The sequence below is a fragment of the Drosophila erecta genome, unplaced genomic scaffold, assembly GCF_003286155.1.
Source record: "Drosophila erecta strain 14021-0224.00,06,07 unplaced genomic scaffold, DereRS2 tig00000126-arrow-pilon, whole genome shotgun sequence".
Classification (NCBI taxonomy): domain Eukaryota; kingdom Metazoa; phylum Arthropoda; class Insecta; order Diptera; family Drosophilidae; genus Drosophila; species Drosophila erecta.
In genome coordinates, this window is record NW_020825209.1 from 4,457,326 (window position 1) to 4,476,120 (window position 18,795).

The 18,795-nt window shown below is 42.9% G+C and overlaps 5 protein-coding genes across 10 annotated transcripts in view; 2 read left to right on the top strand and 3 right to left on the bottom strand.

Annotated features, from left to right (window-relative positions):
- Positions 1-10,868, bottom strand: part of LOC6550025 (integrin alpha-PS2) — a 30,397-nt gene extending 19,529 nt beyond the window's left edge. For 2 of the 5 annotated variants that reach the window (XM_015155336.2, XM_015155337.2), the window contains exons 1-2: positions 10,700-10,868; positions 7,531-7,871 (exon numbers count right to left, since the gene is read on the bottom strand). In XM_015155336.2, the coding sequence (XP_015010822.1) occupies positions 7,531-7,739 (209 nt within the window). In that variant the 5' untranslated portion in view covers positions 7,740-7,871; positions 10,700-10,868. Of the gene's footprint in view, positions 1-7,530; positions 7,872-9,527; positions 9,892-9,934; positions 10,008-10,699 lie in introns of those variants that run through there. The other 3 variants (XM_026981674.1, XM_001977455.3, XM_026981675.1) reach the window with 3 other exon arrangements.
- Positions 10,869-11,123: 255 nt separating this feature from the next.
- LOC6550026 (39S ribosomal protein L22, mitochondrial) lies at positions 11,124-12,313 on the top strand. 2 transcript variants are annotated; one of them, XM_001977456.3, is made up of 3 exons: positions 11,124-11,545; positions 11,608-11,821; positions 11,983-12,313. In XM_001977456.3, exons 1-3 carry the CDS (start codon positions 11,279-11,281, stop codon positions 12,198-12,200), a joined length of 699 nt encoding a protein of 232 aa, XP_001977492.1. In that variant the 5' UTR covers positions 11,124-11,278; the 3' UTR covers positions 12,201-12,313. The 2 variants fall into 2 exon arrangements, with proteins under 2 accessions (XP_001977492.1, XP_026837548.1); XM_026981747.1 differs by lacking the exon at positions 11,983-12,313 and adding an exon at positions 11,892-11,920 and having other exon boundaries at positions 11,129-11,545.
- Positions 12,312-14,224, bottom strand: LOC6550027 (zinc finger protein 184). Its single transcript, XM_001977457.3, has 2 exons — positions 13,922-14,224; positions 12,312-13,861 (listed from the first exon to the last, which is right to left on the bottom strand). The coding sequence occupies exons 1-2, from the start codon at positions 14,105-14,107 to the stop codon at positions 12,839-12,841; spliced, it is 1,209 nt and encodes a 402-aa protein (XP_001977493.1). The 5' UTR covers positions 14,108-14,224; the 3' UTR covers positions 12,312-12,838.
- Positions 14,225-14,543: 319 nt separating this feature from the next.
- LOC6550028 (histone deacetylase complex subunit SAP30 homolog) lies at positions 14,544-16,139 on the top strand. Its single transcript, XM_001977458.3, has 2 exons — positions 14,544-15,143; positions 15,556-16,139. The coding sequence occupies exons 1-2, from the start codon at positions 14,751-14,753 to the stop codon at positions 15,682-15,684; spliced, it is 522 nt and encodes a 173-aa protein (XP_001977494.1). The 5' UTR covers positions 14,544-14,750; the 3' UTR covers positions 15,685-16,139.
- A 52-nt stretch (positions 16,140-16,191) lies between these two features.
- LOC6550029 (exosome complex component rrp45) lies at positions 16,192-18,225 on the bottom strand. Its single transcript, XM_001977459.3, has 3 exons — positions 17,622-18,225; positions 16,734-17,483; positions 16,192-16,663 (listed from the first exon to the last, which is right to left on the bottom strand). The coding sequence occupies exons 1-3, from the start codon at positions 18,076-18,078 to the stop codon at positions 16,623-16,625; spliced, it is 1,248 nt and encodes a 415-aa protein (XP_001977495.1). The 5' UTR covers positions 18,079-18,225; the 3' UTR covers positions 16,192-16,622.
- Between the last annotated feature and the right edge of the window lie 570 nt (positions 18,226-18,795).

The window sequence follows — 18,795 nt, forward strand, 5'->3', positions numbered from 1 at the left end:
GATGGTTGATGGGCGATGGTCGATGGTCGGCTGCTTTAACCCCAGGGTGCACCAAATGGGTCTTCATTAAAATTGAGCATAATAAAACGGAAAGTGAATAAGTGCACTGGCATAAGTTGGCAATAATTCGGAAGTCATTTACAAGGAAAATGCATTCTGCCAGATGCAAGTATCTTAAATAGTGTACATCCTAATTTTATTATTGGATTAATATTTCACAGATTATACTTGAGAAGCAATATTATAATTTTTGCCATATTATTTGAAGATATTTCATAGCCATTTGGTATAGGAAAGTATCAAAGTAAGAGGGGCACATATTTTTCGCAAGTGTAGCAAACTTTAACGGATGCTACAGACGGCACGCCGCAAACGGTCCAAATCAAACACTTGAGAGTTGATTAAGCCACCCATTCACCGCCCCGCCCCCTTTTGCCACCCCTTTTCGCGATCCGCCCCCTTCATCGACCGACCTGCACAGCCCACATGCAACAATTTGATGCTTCACTAAAGCAAAAATGCCACAGATGCGTCCAACTCGAGAGGGGACGACCCACAGAAGAACTTCCTATGAATGGGCGAGTAAGTACACTGCGCAGAAAGTCATGGGCCTAGATGGCGTGTAAAGCGCAAACAGAGTTCACGAAGCAATTTCCAATTTCTATAATAGTTCATATAACATTTCATTCCAAAGGGCATAGGTTTACCCACAACAAAACTGTGAGGACTTGGCCTTAAAATATTATTCCGAATATTACAAGTGTAGCCTATTTTTCCAAGTGTCTCTCAACAAACGGGAGGGTTTTAAACGACTGAATGAAGCGGGTCTTTGGAAGTTTGCAAGCTGTTGTTTCTGGCGGCATTTGCAACGTACTTATTTAAAAAAGATTTAAACTACACAAATAGGCAGCTGCATTTCATTACAAAGTGAGGCAAATACGTTAAGATTTTAGTGGCAAAAACCCAAACGAAATGCGGCGCTGAGTGCATTAGGTCGAGTTCTCTTGCGCTCTGAAAACCTGAAATGAGTATCTTTCCATTCTCGAATCTTTGTATCTCATATGTGTGCTCAGTGCTGACATCATTGGCATTCATCGAACGGCGTCGATTCGATCATTCTCTCGCTCGCCTTTGAATATAATTAATATTAATTTATGGACAGACGAACAGAAATGACACAAGCTCAAATAGGTTCCCCATTCTTCAAGAGTTCCATTCTGACGGGGGCGCCTCGTAGATTTCATTTGCATTTCACATACTCGTAAGTGAGTCAATGTATAACGAAATTTCCGAAAAATGAGAGACCTATCTTCACTTGTAAATATATTTCCCACTATGGCAATGCGGAACACTATTTATTTTTATACCAAAAAGTCGAGCAATTGTCAATAAGTATCTAAAGTATTAAGTATAAGTATTTAAAGATTATTTTCATGTAAACAAATTGATGTGTTCTGATAAACTTATACATTTTCCCCATTGCCAAATGAATTTAAGTGAATTTAAGTGAATTTAAGCGTTCTGGCTTACGTAATATTAATTTATAAGTTTTTGGAGCACGCGTCAGTCCGGAATGCGATGGCATTGTTGGGGTGTTCAGTGGACCTTATAGAGATCAAAACCCCCGACCGCACACAATGCCAGCCTCTAAAGTGATCAAAATCAATGCGAGTCAATTGAAAAAAATCAAAACATGCGACCAGGCGCCAAACGAACAAATGCGATTGTTCGGTTCTTCGGTTTTTCGATTTTCGCTTTTTCGATTTGTAATTTGAAAGCGGTTCAATGTCTCAATCGGAAAGGATAGATCGAAAAGCAATTTTCCGCACACATGTCTTGAAACCGAAATTCAGGGAAAAAAGGAGACACGAAGAAGGCACAATACCATACAATACAATACAATACAATAAACTGAAATGGTATGGTATGGTATGGTATGGTATGGAATGGAAACCTTCTGTTGGTTCGCGCCTTGAATGCTAAATTGAGTTTGTCCAGGGAGACCCGTCTTGAATTACCTTCGACTTGGACGTCGCGTGCAGCAGCCGCAATAAAAATAATGTTTTAAAAATAACATTTTCGAAAATTACCGCCTCCCTTGAGCCCCGACTTCCGAGTCATCCGCTGAACACATGTGCTCACATCGCAGGATGTGTATGACTGCACTTCTTGTGCGTACGAGTATATTTGTTTCGATCCCACTGCGATTTGTAGGCCTTCTCCAGTTCAGTTTTGTGAATGATGTGGGTGCGGGGCTCGTGTGAAGCTGCGCATGCTTCCTGCCACATATTTCTCCTCCTGAATGAATTAAGTCCACACTGCTGCAGAAAAGTGAGTGCCCACTAGATGTGTGTGCTATAGATGCCCAAGGACAGCTGCATAAATGGGGTTTATATGGCATTTAATGTCAGCAAAAGTCAAATGGAACGGCCAAAATGAGATGATTTGTGCTGCTCTAGGGCGGCATGAAAGTTACGATAAAATTTAAATTTAAAATTGAGTAAATTATATTTTAAAAATATATTCCCTTTAAAATGTAATATAGTATTACTAAATAAAATAAAATTTTTGCAAACAGCTGAACTAGACTTCCTTCAAAAGTGATGCTGCATCCTCATCCGAAAACAAATTTGTAGGAAACGAGATCCCATTGCTAATTTCTTTGATCTTTGTTTATATGCATTTCTAAAGTCTTCCCGTCAGCGAAAACATTGTTTATTTTCCTAAGAGATCACTCCAATTTTAGCTGATCTAATCAACTCTGGTTTGCATTACTCCAGTTTACGCCGCAGCAATATTGAAATTTTTAAGGTCCACGAAAACCCTTTAGTGGCTCAACTTTAAGCCCAACTTCCGCTGACTGAGACTGACTTTTGAGGGGCAGTGTCACTGTCGCGAGGTAAACAAAAGGGGGTACCATTCCCTTCGATTCGAACAACAGAAAACAGTGAAGAGCAAAACAGCCAACTCACTTGCGAAGTCAGGCGGCGTTAAAGGAACCGAAACGAACGAATCGTATCGGATCGTATCGGATCGTCAGGGAATGATATGAGGGTGAGGCAGAAGTCGGGGAGAAATTGGGAAAAGTGGGCAACGGCGAGGGAGAGGGCGTGTCGGCGCTAAACATGTGTGCGCCCTCCGGAGGTCGGGGAAAACTGGGAAAAGCCGAATAGAAACCCTTGCACACGTGACAGACCCGGCGTTTGTTTTGTCCATTGAGCGATTTACCATTTTCAATTTCCCATTTTCAATTTACCATTTTCCCTATCCAATTTTCCATTTCTCCGTACCCAACTGCGCGTGTGTGCGGTTTCCCAGCACCTTTTTTACACATTGACACTTCCGTTTTCCTGAGGTCCCCTATAGCCAGCTGATCTGCGATCTGCGATCGGTGATCGACTATCTCCGATCTGCGATGGATATCTTATAGCTACCCCAGCACTCGAAACTCCGCAATCAAGCGGCAATTAAGGCGGTTCGGCCAAACAAATGAAAATGCTAAAGTATCCGAGTGCAGAGGAAAGATAAATGGCCACTATAGTGGTTAATACTACTACAAAAAATATATATATATAAAATATGAAATAACATGATCTATTAACTGAGATATGCCCTAGATAACATTTAGCACAGAAATAGTTAATGTGCCATATATTTTAACTGTCTTAAAACTTTGTACAGCACACAGCTTCTAAGTGATAAATACCCATCGAAGTTGCAGTGTTTTGTCGCGGTGCACGTGCGGCATAAATATTTGAAATCAATTACAGTACTCATTGCCTGCCGCCGTTTTTGCCATTTCATAACCACAACAAAAAGGCCGAGAAACTGGCGATCGATGCGATCTCAGCTGCAGCTGACAGTAGTTTATTTGAGTTTATGCAATAGATGGATTGCCCAGACCAGACCCAAGCAGCCCACTTACTGGAGGTCTGGAGAACTGGAGAACTGGAGAAACGGAGAACCGAGGGAAGTCTCTGCGGATGGAGACCCCAAGTGAACTCCTCAAGTGATCTTCCCATGCCGCAATGGCTACGATCGATGTTGGTGGGCTACCGGAGAAAAATACTGGCTAAAAATAGTTCAAGGGGCGACTTTTGAAATGCTATCTTCGAGATTCGGTTACTAAATGTGTTACGAAAATGTTTGCTTGACATTAGCTTGCCCTAAGGTTTTTTAAATGTTCATCTGTTGATCAACAAACCCAGCAGCATATCAGTAAAATTATAACATCAATACTCTATGCCGGTTCAAAGTGGATTTTTAAACATTATAATCCAAATCATTCAGAAAAACAATTACAAATAGCTCTAATAATATACAAATGTATTTATACGCGTCTGGTCTCAGTGATAACGTTCACCTGATTGGCGAGCTTAAAGTTAATCTTTCAACCAAATAGATTCCGTAAATTGTGAATTCGAATCTAAAGCCAAAGGAAACTAAGAGTCATATCATATGGGAATTATCCTCGTGCCAATCTGGCTGGGAAACAGTTTAATGTGTGTTAATTCGACACCGCCGATTTCACTTTGCGCTTGGCCGAGAGTCTGAACTAGATATAATGTGCCACAAGGATCCCGAAAGCGGCAAGGCATGGAGAACGGGGTCAGGCTAATGAGTTGGCCCGACCATTATGTCCGTCTATAAGGCAACTTGAGCCAGCCAGCCAGCCAACCAACCAGCCGATCGACTCTCGTTCTGGATAACGGACAAAAGACTTTATTTGGCCAATTGGGTGAAGCGGCGACAACCTTGCAGCTTTGTATCCGAACACTTTACCGTAAATAGAACGCACCACGCAGATAACTATGTCGCTGTGGCAGATACAGGTACATTGCATAGATGCCCAGATACAGATACAGATACAGATACAGATACATTCGCTATTCAAGGTAGCACGGCAGATATAGGCCCACGTAGAATTCTTCTGCAACAACGGTTACACCGTGTATTAATTGCCGCGCTCAGGGCAATCCACATATTGGCCAACAACTTCGGGTGCTGTTGCCTTATAAACAATAACCACATCTAGTTACTTTGCCACCTTGTGCTAACCACTTTCCGCACTTTGTATCTCCACTTGCCTGTGTATCTTTGTCTTCAGAGTTTAGCGCACAATTATCTCATGGAGTCGAGTGATCTTAAGCTCTTAACGGTGAGAGACTTTCAAGGTAATGCCCTTCGGCAGCTGGGTATTTGTTCTCTTCGGAGTGCCAAGACTAATATTATTACTTCATAACTTGCTGATACTATCTGTATTGTATCAATCTATAGCTTAAGGCTATTAGATACTATTACCTCAGAAATTATTCAGCAAATCTACATTATTTGTCAGAGCTATCTCGTAAACAGTTTCAGATACTTTCTCATATCTACGTATAAAGAGTATTCAGAGATCAGCCAACTTGGGCTCAAAGTCACTGAGTGCTAACTTTTTGTGCGGCGTATCATATCTATTTATGTTTGTATCTGTATCTGTATCTGTATCTATATCTGTATCTGTATCTGTATCTGTATCTCCAGTTGTCGCCACTTTTGGGGCAGGGTCTAACCAAATTCCGTGTGTGTTTGCGTTTGTTTATTGAATTGTAAACAACTTTAACGCTGCATTTAAATAATTTTCGTTGCTTTTAAGTGCACTTAGCGCAGCAGCTCGTGTTTTTTTTTGTTGGATCTTCAGCCCCGCTGGTGTGTAGAAATGGATTATAGAGACTTATGGCGGGAAAAGAAGTGCAAACGGCCAAAAGGCCATTCACACACGTAGCCAGATGCTGTTGCCCGATAGCCTGGTCCCCACTCTTTCCACTTTTCACCCGGCCACTCTCTCCATCGACGGTACGTATGGATCTTCGGTACTTCAGCGACTTCATCGCCGGTCTTCAGTCCTCGAAGGCTCCTCATAGTGAACCCCACTCCTCTTAAACCATCCAGCCAACGTGCAAAAAGTCTAAGCAGACTGCCGCCTGAATGCCACAGTACACAGCAATTACAGAATATTTGCAATAGTCATAACGAATTGGCTGCAATTACAGCTTTATAATTAATAATTTCAGCTAAACCAAACTGATGGTTAAGGTAAGCATTAAAAATCTATTCATTCGGGCCTTAACAAATTATTGAGATTAAACGATTGAAACGATTCGTCCCTTAAGACTTGCATTTCTCCTATTTGTATCTAGTAAAACAAACCACTTATTTAGCTGCTAACTGGGAATTTCCCACAGTGCAGGCCTGAGACTATGCGATTAACACGGTCCATCAAGCTGAACTTTGTGGGTTCAGAAAGGCTATCGCTCCAATCGAAAGGCTCACATGAATAGCGTGAAAGTACTGGGTGGATCGCATGGGTGGGAAATGAAAATATGTTTTCCGTCATTTGTCAGGGGTCAGGTCAGAAAGGGGCTGTGGAAAAGACCCCAATAAACTTGCCGCTCGAAGGTCGAGAAGCGAGGAAAGTGTCCCAGTTGGATTTAAATGACCAGTGCATCCGATGCGCGACGCTCGTAAATTTATCAATGAATCTTTTGCCGAATGGGCGACGCTATCTCATTGCGATTGAAACTAATGGGCGTTTAGCATTCAAGATGCATATTTTCACGCTCCTCGAGATTGGAAAACGCTTGCGTGCTGGGAGCCCAGTGCAGATAGCCGGCAATCTCTACTTCAAGATTAACATGTGACTGGATTATCTGCACCAATGGACGGCTGCGAAAAAAATTACTGAACAAGACTGTCAGGACCCAAAGTATCTCTCAGTTTTCCACGCGACTGATAACATTTATAGTCGCTAGAATCAGAGGCTATATGCTTCTGGTTACAGCATATTGAACTTTGTGGTTTCTTTCTGACTTGTAAATACGATCGCCGTTCCGAATACTTTTGGAAAATGCAAGATTTAAGCTGTGACATCCCGGAAACTTCATTGAATTCTTTTATCGTTGGCAAGAAAACGAAGTGCTTCCGATGCTTTCTCCCTTTTTCTTATATCGGAATTCTTTCATTTTGGGCGCACTTTGCCTTATCAAACCAAGAGCTCTACTTAATTCAGTAAGAAATGTGACGTTAATATATATAAGTACTATATTTTACATTTTATTTGGATTTCTTGATCTTATCAGGCATTTTCAATGCTAATCTGTTAATGGTGAGTGCAACCCATAGTGGCATGCATTCAGATAAAGCTATACAGACTGCACAAAAAAAGAAGCGTGCTTAAATCCCATATGATTTACTTATCTTTTATGAGTGTGAGTTTAAAGCCCATTTCACCCAATAAAGATAATTCATTGAAAAGAAATGTCAAGAGGGTCGCTGGAAGATAAAGCGAAATAAATGACCCTATTCGGAAGTTGTAATCAATATAATATGGCTGGGAGATGCAAGCAAACTGAAAGTCATTACATTGTGTTTTTAAATATTTCCATTCAAATGAATCAAAACGATCATTGAATTTGTATACTTCATTTCTTCTTATTGCCGTAGAATTAAACTCCTAAAATATTATTATATGTATATTGGAAAACTTACTTGTTCTGATTGCCGTAGAATCCACTGCGGCCCTTGTGCATCGCAATGCTGAATCCGAACATGGAGTTGCTGTACTGCCGGAAACGGACGTAGCTGGGCAGGTCGATGTTGTAGCCATGGGTGGATATCGCGATCAGGAGCAGGATCAGGATGGATGTGAACGGGGAGTGAACCGTCGTTCTTCTGCGGTGGAAGGAATCTCCACTCATTTTGGGGACTTTCTTACTTCTTGTTCGCTGGGTACTGTATCTTATTCTGTGTTTTGACTTTCTCTCGAATTTTTATCGATTTCGTTGGGCTTGCATCCAAGAACTTTGCACTTCACGCTTGCATCTTCACAGCTGGCGATCGGAATCGAGAATTATTTAAACATATGGTCGAACACACACACACGCGACTTTATTTATTATATAAGCTCAACCTTGGCCAACATGACCAAAACCGAAGACCGAAAACCAAAAAAAAGAGCATAAGACACAAAGGCCAAAAAGCAAAAACAAAAAACTAGATTCTTCAACTCGGCAAATGCTGAGTATCTCTGTTTTTTAGTATCTCTATATCTACGTCTGTGTCTCCCTCTCGCTCTCTCTCTCTCCCTCTCTCTCTTAACATCATATTCAAGCTGAAAATCGCTGGGTGGGCGGGGTGGTTAGGGCTGGTCGGATATCTAATGCCTGAAGTCGGATGTCGGGGCAATTACGAGTATTTCGAATCGGTATTTATTACACGGTTCAGTTTCGTTTCACATTATTCGTCTATTGTCAATGCCAAAGACTCAATAGACTCATGTCACCCGTTAGTTTCAACTTATATTTATTATGCCAACTTGACTTCAGATTTGTGTTATTTTTATTTCTGCATTATATTTTAATGTTTTGTATTTATGCTAGTTAAGCTTTTATTGTCAACGCCAAAAATCCATTAAATGCATTTAGTTTAAATCTTCATCTTCATGTTTTCACTGCAGCAAAATGCTACGGTATCAGTGGGTCGCTAATTTATTTTTGGCTAATTCTAAAATCTGATTTGTTTTTTTAGACATTTTTGACGGTTTTTTGTTTGATCTTGGGTTTCTCTTTATTTTCGCTGCATGCTTAGATTTTGGCGTGTTCTACGCTCAGCATCGCGACGATGGTGACGTAATGGCCGCCAAACAGGTTGCCCAAAATTACAAAATAGCGGCCAAAAAGCCATTAGGCTTTTAGCCAGGTCGAAGCCAGCCAGCCCTTCCCACACAAATGTATTTTAAAATTGAAGATAACTCTCAGGGAAAAGTTGAAAATGCAATTGGACTAGAGCGAGTCAAAGTATTATTTTAGTTGCCAGTACAACAGGTTTGAGATGAATATTTTCTTTCTGTGTAGTTAGGCGGACAAAAAATAAAACAACAAGTTGTAGGCGGTGTGCAGGTGACATTTGACACATTTTCCGCCACATATACATTTTAATGCCAGTTTTTCCGCCGAGTGTGGGCGGTTTGAGTTCATTGATGGGCGGCTGCCATTCATAGACAAGAGAATTAATTATAATTTAACGAAAAAAACCAAACATTTCGCCATATGGTGTAGGTAATTTAGCATTCAACTGACTGGCATTGAATGCCATGACTGGTGAATGTGCCAATATAAATAAAACAGTTAATTTCGTGGCCCAGAAATTGCAGGCTAAAAATTGAAATTCGTTGCCAGGCAAACACAATTGTTAACTGAAAGTTCAAAAATTTGCATAAATAACTTCCTAAGCGTGCTATTTGCATTTAAATGCACAAAGTCTGACGAAAGTTTCTAAAAATATTTCTTCTTCCCTTCTTGAACTTTTAACAAGTTCATTTGAAAACTAAATAACCTTCAGCATTGTTTTTAACACTTCTATGTTTTTGTGCACCAATTTAATATGATTAGTATCAGTCATTGCTGGAATTGCCATACCATCTTGCACAGATGGTTTAGATATGAATACGAAAAAAACACATCAAATTAGTGGAAAAAAAAACACACCCGATCATGTGCCTAAAAATAAATTTAAAAAGTTGGAAGCTGTGTGCTACGCCCAGCAGAGTCCGACGAGTTATAGGTATATATGCACATGTATATATAGACGTGCATAGACAGAGGGAATTATACACTGCACAAAACGACGGAGGTGCAAACACAGCTGCGCCTTCAATTTGAATTTATTGATTTAGACTTATTGTGCTTTTTGTTGAATGTTGCTTAATATATATTTTAAATATTTATTTGGTAAGTGCACTTTTCACTGGTGCTTCATCACTGGAAAAAAATGTGTCAAACAAATTGTTAGCGCGTCGCGTGTTGCGTTTTTATTATCTCTTTAGGCAAGTTCATTTTTATTTTTACTGATTGCTATTGTAGTAGTTTTATTTGCCATTTGCTATTTGCTCTACCTCGACAGCGAACGCAGCAAGATTTAGACCACGACTAAAGGCGCAAAGTATCTGTTAGATAGATCTTAGCACCGCCAAGAAACGAGAAAACGCAAAGCTCTCAAATAGCAAAACTTTTATTTTTTCATTATCCATGTGCGAGCATCCCACTCTAACAAATTTCAAAGGTAAGTTTCGTGTGGGAAGTCTGTAATTTCCGTTAGCAAAAGCTTCGACTATTTGATGTGTCGTTTTGGTGGCCCATACATATGGAAGAACGTTTATTTTGAACATAGGATAGACTTTGGATATAAATTTATGATTTTTTATTTATATATGCGTGTGTTGCATTGCTGCTTATATGGGTTGTAGCCAGTTGTTTAAGTTAAAATATCCATTCCGACAATTTGAAAAACATATTTCCACATTCGAAAAGGTAATTACACTTTGTCAACGTTTTTAACTATATTCCCTTTGAAACCTATACATTTTAATTACACAATTTAATACATTTCGCATGTGCGCTGGTGCAAATGAACTCTGCCTCGAAAATTAGAACGCTGCAGCGAAAATAGGTTCCCCCATTTATCCAGATGGCTTAGATTCGCAATCACGAGATCTCGGAATGTATTGCAATTCGAATACGAGCATATTCGCCGGCTATTCGAGGCAGAGCAAACTGGCAATGCAAATTAATGAAAACAAACAATGAGCCCTCGGAACTCCGCTAAACATTTCGGATATATCAGATATCACGTAAGTAGTAACGTTTCGCAGTCCAATTACCATCGATTTGCATACACGAATTTGTGTTTCGAATTTAAATCGAATCTGGCGCCCGTCGAATTTCCGTTTCGAACGCGAACGCTCCGCACTTCACACCATGCAACTTTCGCTTCACGCCAGCGAATGCAGCACTCAAATGCCTAGCAATCCCTCAGATACAATTTCAAATAATCACAGAGATGCCAGACTGTTGGGTCATTTAAACGCAAGCGCGACGCTCCGTTGAGTTATCGTGCTCAGTGCATAATATTCAACTGGAATAGTTTATTAACGCATAAATGATATTTTCTTTATCTAATTAATGCATGTTTTTACTTCCTTTGAAAATAAAAGCTTGCAAATAAAAGTAATACGGTTTTTATTTAAGTTTACCAAATCAAATATTTTTTTCAAACAGTTCTGATAGCGCTGCCAGATGCTGGAGATCAGCCGCTTGTGCGGTACGTTTTAGGTACACCACGCACTTGCTGCCCTTGGTCACACTGGCAGATTACGCGATTATTTTTTTTACGGAAAGTCTGCGTTTTCCCTTTCAAATTGAATTGCCTGGTTTTGCTGTGATAAAACAAGCAAGCTAACATGCACAAGGTGATCCGGCAGATGTCCCAGCTGCGCCTGCAGGCGGCACAGGGAGCAGCGCTCCTCCGATCGGGGGAAACCAACAGATCAACCGCCATATCACCAGTTTCACCACCTGCCCTCCAGTCGAAATCCCTGCACACGGCCGCTTCCGCCGGAATGCTGTGCGCCAAGTGGAACAAGTACAACTACGGACCCCAAAAGTGGCTGGAGTACAACAAAACCGTGCATCCGCCGCAGCAAACGGACGAGGAGCCCAGAAAGGCTGTAAGTTATTGGGACGTAAAACCCAGCTATGATCCACCTAATCCACTAAAATCCACTTCCAGTACGTGTGCCACATGCGCAACAACATCAAATACAGTCCAGACAAGATGTGGTACATCGCTGCCTTCGTTCGCGGCATGTCCGTCGATGAGGCGCTGAAGCAGCTGAACTTTGTGCTCAAAAAAGGTGCCACCGATGTGAAGGAGACCATACTGGAGGCCCAGCAAATGGCCGTGGAGCGGCACAACGTGGAGTACAAGAGCAATCTGTGGATAGGTGAGCAGGGGAACAAGGAACTATTGGAAACTGGCAATCCAAAATGGGAATATCCATTCACTTGTCGTAGGTGGCTCTGAATAATGATCCACACCAGTTCCGTCATCTCTGCTACCCCCTATGGAGAATCCAAATGAATCAGTGTACTTTTTACCTTCCAGCCGAATCCTTCGTGGGCAAGGGACGCGTCTTCAAGGGCGTGAGGAGGCATGCTCGCGGTCGCTTCGGCAAGGTGGAGTACAAGCACTGCCACTACTTCGTGCGACTGGAGGAAGGTGAGCCGCCGCAGCACTACTACCAGGAGCCACAGACGCCGGAGCAGCAGTACGAGAGCTGGATGGAGCAGATGCGCAGCCGGAAGATCATCAACTCACTGTAGCCCCCTGAAATGGCACTCGCATGCTACCGATCCGTACTCCACCAGTCCTCCACGCATTAAGCATTTTTTTGTTTTAGAAGATTGTTTAATAAAAAAAAAAAAGAAACAAAGTATGTGAGTTCTTTGCTTTATTTCGACGTACAGGACTTTAACAGAAAAGTTGACCTTGTTTTGAAGCATGTATGTACATATATATTATACTAAATTCGCGTTGCTGGTGCTTACTGTACATATGCACAAGAAAATATTGGTTTCCCTCCGGCTGCTGAGGAGTTTCGACACTCTAGCTTAAGTCAGGGAATGTGATATCTACAAGCTTAACGTATATTAATAATTTGTGATTTAAACCTAATTCGCTCCAGGCGGCGACTAATGATAATAGCTTGCTAAAAGGTAAAAGGATGCTCATAATTTAATTACTGCACATTCAGAGCGTATTTTAATGCAATTGTCGTTTCTTTGAAAGATTCGTGCGATATTTCTTGTTTTCGAGAGGCCCAAATTAATTGTTGCCTAAATACACTAAATACAAGTAGCTCGAAGTCACTCACACTGCAGTTTTAGCCTCGTTATTTACATCATTATTTTGTGGGTTTAGACCAGACCTCACTCCCATCCTTATTGAATGCCATTTTGCCCTACGCTTGCACCACGTCCTCTTCATCTTGCAGGGTCTGTGCCAGCAGCTCCTCGATGGGGTAGTCCTTCAGCGACTGGGTGATCTTTTCGAGGGCCAAAGGCTGTCGTTCACGCACCGCCTCGTCCTCTTCCTTGTCCAGTTGCAGGCAGGCCAGTTTGGATAGCCTCGAGTGTTTGCTGCGTCCGGCATCGCGTCGTCGCTTGCGGGAAGGGGATTTAAGTTTGCCCCCTTCGACATCCTTACTTTTGCCCTTCTTCGGTTTCAAGTCCTTTTTCTTCTTGCCATCTTTGTGACCCCTGAGCAGATGCTTGGCAAGATTCTGTGCGCTGCTGAAGCAGCGGCCGCAGTCCAAGGCCTGGCATTCGAAACGTCTGCCCGAGTGGGCGGTGAGCATGTGCTGCCGGAGATTTCTGAGGTACGAGTAGCTCTTGCCGCAGCCCTCCTCGCTGCAGGCGAACGAGGAGGCGCCCTCATCCTTGTCCGCCGCCTCCTTATGCTTCACCACAAGGTGACGCTTCAGTTCGCTGGGCTTGTCGAAGGCGCTCTCGCATCTGTCGCACTTGTGGCGATTCTTTCCGTGCGATGTGTCGCGGCAATGCTTCGTATATAGTGTCCACTTGTCGAACTTCAGCGGGCAACCGGGACACTCGTACAACTTGCAGCTGGGCTCGTGACTCTGGCGCTGCCACTCCTGGTAGAATCCGCGCGAGCATTTCGAGCAGCTGTAGGGATACTCCAGCGAGTGCTCCCTGATCTCGTGGCGCTTCAGCTTGAGCTTCTGCGAGAATTTGGCACTGCAGTGGCTGCAGGGATAGACCCTCGGGTTCTCGTGGGTCTCGCGCATGTGGCGCGTCATATTGCTGACCGAGATGAACATCTTGCTGCATTCCTCCAGCGCGCATTTCACCGTCTTCTTGGTCGCCGCCTCCGGTCGCTCGTGGGTGCTCCGCAGATGCCTCTTCAAGTGCGTTACAATGGAGTAGGTCTTGTCGCAGCCCTCGTAGGAGCAGGCGTGCTTCCTCTGCAAGGTGGCGGGGTTACTACAGGCCATCCAATGCCTATCCTTATTAGCTATACTTACAATCCCAGTGTGGTGATATTCATGGCGGTCCAATAGATCCAGCCGCTTGAATGTGGCCTCGCAGTTGGGCATGCTGCACGTGTACTTGGCCGAGCCGGTGCTGTTCCGGCGTCCCTCGCGCTGCTTGAACTCCTCCAGAGCGGTCTCCGTGTCGCTGCCGCTTGCAATTTCCGTTCCAGGCGGCATTTTCGACGGTATTTTCCGAAAATTGAAATCTCGTTTCAACGCACAAATGGGAGCTAGTGATGACAACTACGATTGCTGGCGTAACTATCGTGCCGGCTCGTACCTATCGCCAAAAGAAACAGTGTTGGAAAAGGTACCTAGTACTTTTAGTACATAATTTTCAATTTTAGTACTAATTTACATGTATGTACATTTAAATAGCTGTTTTTAACATGAAATAAATCCATTATCCATTATATAGACTAAGAGGTTTAATTTCCGAAGCACTTTGTGCGATTATGCAACTTTATAACAATATTCCAAAAAGTTCTAGTATAGTTTCTGCACTTGATATGTAAACATTATAGCCAACCACTGTTTGCCAATGGCAAAGCACAATGTAAATTTTATTAAATTAATCAAAATAAACCAGTTTCAAATTTTCCGCGCTTCACAGCTGCCAACGAATTTCTCCGTTTCCCAGCCTGGTCACACCACACTGTCAAAAGAAAATTTTTTCTTGAAAAGGGAAACAAAGCAAGGCAAAAGGCAAAAGGGGGAGACAAAGGAGCGTAACGGAGAAAAACAGAGGAGTAGCAAGTAAAGCAAGAGAGGATTGGATTGGATAGCAACTCACCAGTGATCGGCAAGGATCGGGAACAGGATGAACAACGGATTCAGCACCGGCGAGGAGGACAGTCGCGGGCACACGGACCAAACCTGCTGCTTAATCGACGACATGGAGCGGTGTCGCAACCAGGCCGGCTACGCCAGCTACTCCAAGCGCATCCAGAAGACGGTGGCCCAGAAGCGGCTCAAGCTCAGCAGCGATCCCGCCGCGCAGCACATCTACATCTGCGACCACCACAAGGAGCGCATCCAGTCTGTGCGCACCAAGCGGCGTCGCAAGGACAGCGAGGACGATAGCAACGAAACGGACACGGACCTGCACGAGTTCCCCGATCTCTACCAGCTGGGCGTGAGCACGTTGCGCCGCTACAAGCGTCACTTCAAGGTGCAAACGAGGCAGGGAATGAAGCGGGCGCAGCTGGCAGATGTAAGTTTGACCTAGTTTACAGAATAAGCAGGCTATACCCACGATTACCCTTGCCCTTACATTTCGTACATTTAATTGGAACAAATCATGAAAAAGCATTGGTTTAGTGAGCTGTGTAAAGCTTCATCTGAAATTTGAATACATTCAAACTGGTCTTTTTGGTAACCTCTTTTAGTTGCCTTCATTCCAAGAACAGGCAGAAAAGGCAGCGAAAATGATGCTATGCCCATATGCATGCAAAGTGTTCATCATTCATATAGATTTAAAGAGCTTACGATCGGGAAATGCAGGAAACAACCTTTCCATTGCATCCACATTAACTATTGTTTAGTCTTATTACCCTTCAGTTAGCTTGTGAGGTTTTCCAGACCATGTTTTAATCAATATGCATACTTATACTTCTCTCCTGCAGACAATTATGAAACACTTCAAGACAATACCCATCAAGGAGAAGGAGATCATCACGTTCTTTGTGTACATGGTGAAGATGGGCTCAAATAAGCTGGACCAGAAAAACGGCCTTGGCAACGACACCACCTGAAGGCGCGTCGGCGGGCGGAGGGAGGAGGAGGACGCCGACGACGTCTACTCCTTTTAACGCTGGCCAACTGCCAATTAAAACACACTTCTCACATTGTTGCTGCATTTGCTGGACGTCGGCATTGTTGACCCGAACAAGGATAAACGAAAATACTGATAGTAAAATGCCCTTCTCATCTGTGTGACCCCCAAGTAACCTACTCCTATACCCATAAACCACCACTGCCCAAGCCCTTTCCTTGACTCCCCGGAATACAAGTAATATTCGAAAAGGAAAACTGCAATGAAAGAACGTAAGGAAAAAGGCAAATGGTGCTCCAAAAAAAAAAAAATAGTATAACGCGAACGTACACCTAATTTTAAAAAAGAAATTTACAAATATAATTGTAGCCTTGGTCCGTTGTTAGCTCTTTATACACGCTCTACATTAAATAAACTATGTAAATTTACAAGAGAATTAACAGAAAACACCACACTGAATCAAAAAATAACATTCTTAGGCTTAAGGACATGGTGGCGCAAATGTTGTTCATTTAATCGTTTGTATTATACATCAAGTTAAGTGGGGATGGCTAAGACACCAATAAGCCGCAAGACAACAAAACATCTATAAACTTTAAACGAATCGAAGCGCAATCAGACTTCAATGAAAACTAAATGAATCGGAAGCCAATACAATATGATCGCTGTAAGAGAGTGAACGATCAATATTCGATTCAATATTTAAACTTAGACATCGTGTCGTTTGGCCCGGCGGGTTGGAAATACATATATTTAGAACTCTAGTTTAAGCCTAACTTAGAAGAACACCGGTTCCACAAATCAATTTGAATTCCGCATTAAACGATTTCTGTTAAAGCCTAGACTGATTTTAGCCATACATTTAAGCCTAAATAAAACTTAATAGAAATCATTTTCTCTACATGACTATCACATCGACTAGATGAATTGCCTGGCTTCCTCCTCGGAGTCGCTGTGATCTAAAGGAGAAATAGTGCGTTATTTATAATGGGATTCGACTTTCGTCAATCGTTTTGATTGCCAACTTACTTTGTTTCTTCGGCAGTGGCTTTTTATTCGCCTTGTTTTTGCTGCGATTTGGTTTGCCCTTGCCTGCATTCGATGTCGATGCTTCCGAGGGTATGGGCAGTTCCTGGGAGTCCTCATCCTGCGGTAGCCACCCGCTGGAGTCCATGGGGGCTTCACCTGTTTCCTCTTTGGAGGGTTCTTCCTTGGCCTCAATCTCCTCGACTTCCGGCTCCTCACTGCTCTCGTTCTCCAATTCCATTTTGTCGCTTGGTGTTGGCTGCTGTTCCTGCTTTTTGTAGCCCATCAGTTTGTTGAAACTTAGCTTATGCTGGGTATTTCCAATGAGAGCTACCAGTCCATCGACCAATCGATCGCCCTGCAACCGACGCTCTTCGTCCAGCGACAAGGCTTTGCGAATGAAATCCACCAGGGACTTGCAACGAGTCGCTGCATTGCGGGCACACTGCATGATGGTGCGGACATTTGTTGGTGCAGTGCCTCCGGCATTCAGGCTGCAAAGCTCTTGGTACGAGTTAAAGCTCAGGACAATCACTGAATCGGCAGCGTTTTCCTCAAGCAGCGTAGGATCCACTATTGGCTGCCAACTGCTCTTGTAAATACAGTAGGTTACACTGACAGGATAGTGAAGGAATAGCAGTGGAATGAAATCCCGCTCCTTTTCCGTATAGATGCGCAGTTTATCGTCAGCAAACGTGACATCAGGTCGACGGAAGTGCATCAATGCAGCTAAGGTGGCTATGGTGCTGGCGTCTATAAGATTAAAGAGCGATTTTAAGCAATTGAATACTAGAGATTATCTTCAAAAACGATCAAAGTTATTAACTCAGGTGATAGCGTTTGATCATTTAAGAGGTAATCACCCTTTCATTTTGAGATTGGTGCCTTTACCATACAGATTCCCGTCGTGATTGAGCACATTGACGTCAACACGGATGCACCACACATGGTGCTCGGCGGCCACGCACAGGGACTCCAGGTCGACGCTTCTGGAGCTGCGGAAGGTCCTCTCGAGCAGGGAGTTCAGGGTGAGCGATCGCTGGTCATGTGTGGTCTGCAGCTCGTCCAGAAAAGCCACGCCGGCAAGGTTCACGTTCAGCTGGAACTTGCCCTCGTTGGGCCGAGACGTGGCCGGTGTGCCCATGTCGCAGGTAACGCGGGTCAGCACCTTCGTATCGCCCATGGACACCGCCACGGTGCCCCAATCCGAGCCGAAGGTCAGCTCCACATCGCGGCACTCATTGGAGCGCCGGCCATCGAAGCGCTGGTTTTGCTTTACCGCCAACTGAACAAAGTTCCGCTCCGGCTTCGATTTGCCCGGCTCGAAAAGATTCGAGTTCATAAACATCCTGGTTTTTCGTTGGTTTTTCCTTCTGCTTTGTTTTGAATTCGCTTAGGACTGAATTTGGCCGGCTTTTAAAAACGTGCAGACTGCGGCGCTGCCACTTTGCCCCACAATAAGGCTGCTCCGGAACTGGTTAACTCGGAACTGGAACTATTAACGTGCGAAATAAATATTTACCAATTTCTTTGTTCTGTGCAATTAGAAGGCAATTTTATGGGGCACTACTAGGGGACTTTTAACGCCATTTCGGTAAACGTATTAGCATACTGAGGCAATATGGAACTAGCGTTCCAATTTTGCACAAATAGGTATATAAATTGGCTCCCAAAACTGAAGAAATAGTTCAAAGGCCTTTATGGCTTTGACATATAACGTCTACAATAGGTAGTGGTAACTATGAAAGAATCTGGTTACGCACTAAATATAGTTTACGAAGGATTATCGATATATGTAAATGTATTTCTACCGGGCTAACAGATGGCAACATTTTTAAAGTATTTTTTCTAGATCGCAAAATATATACATAGATACATACGTCTGCCATACATGAATAGTATTTCAGTTGTAGTATTGAAATATTACATTAAAAAATTTAAGTTATTACATTAAATTATAAAATAAACAAGAGTATGATAATATCTTAAAAGCCCAGTTTCCAGCACAAACTAAAGTATGTATTGCTGTTTTCAATTATTTTTAAATAACAATATACAATATTTA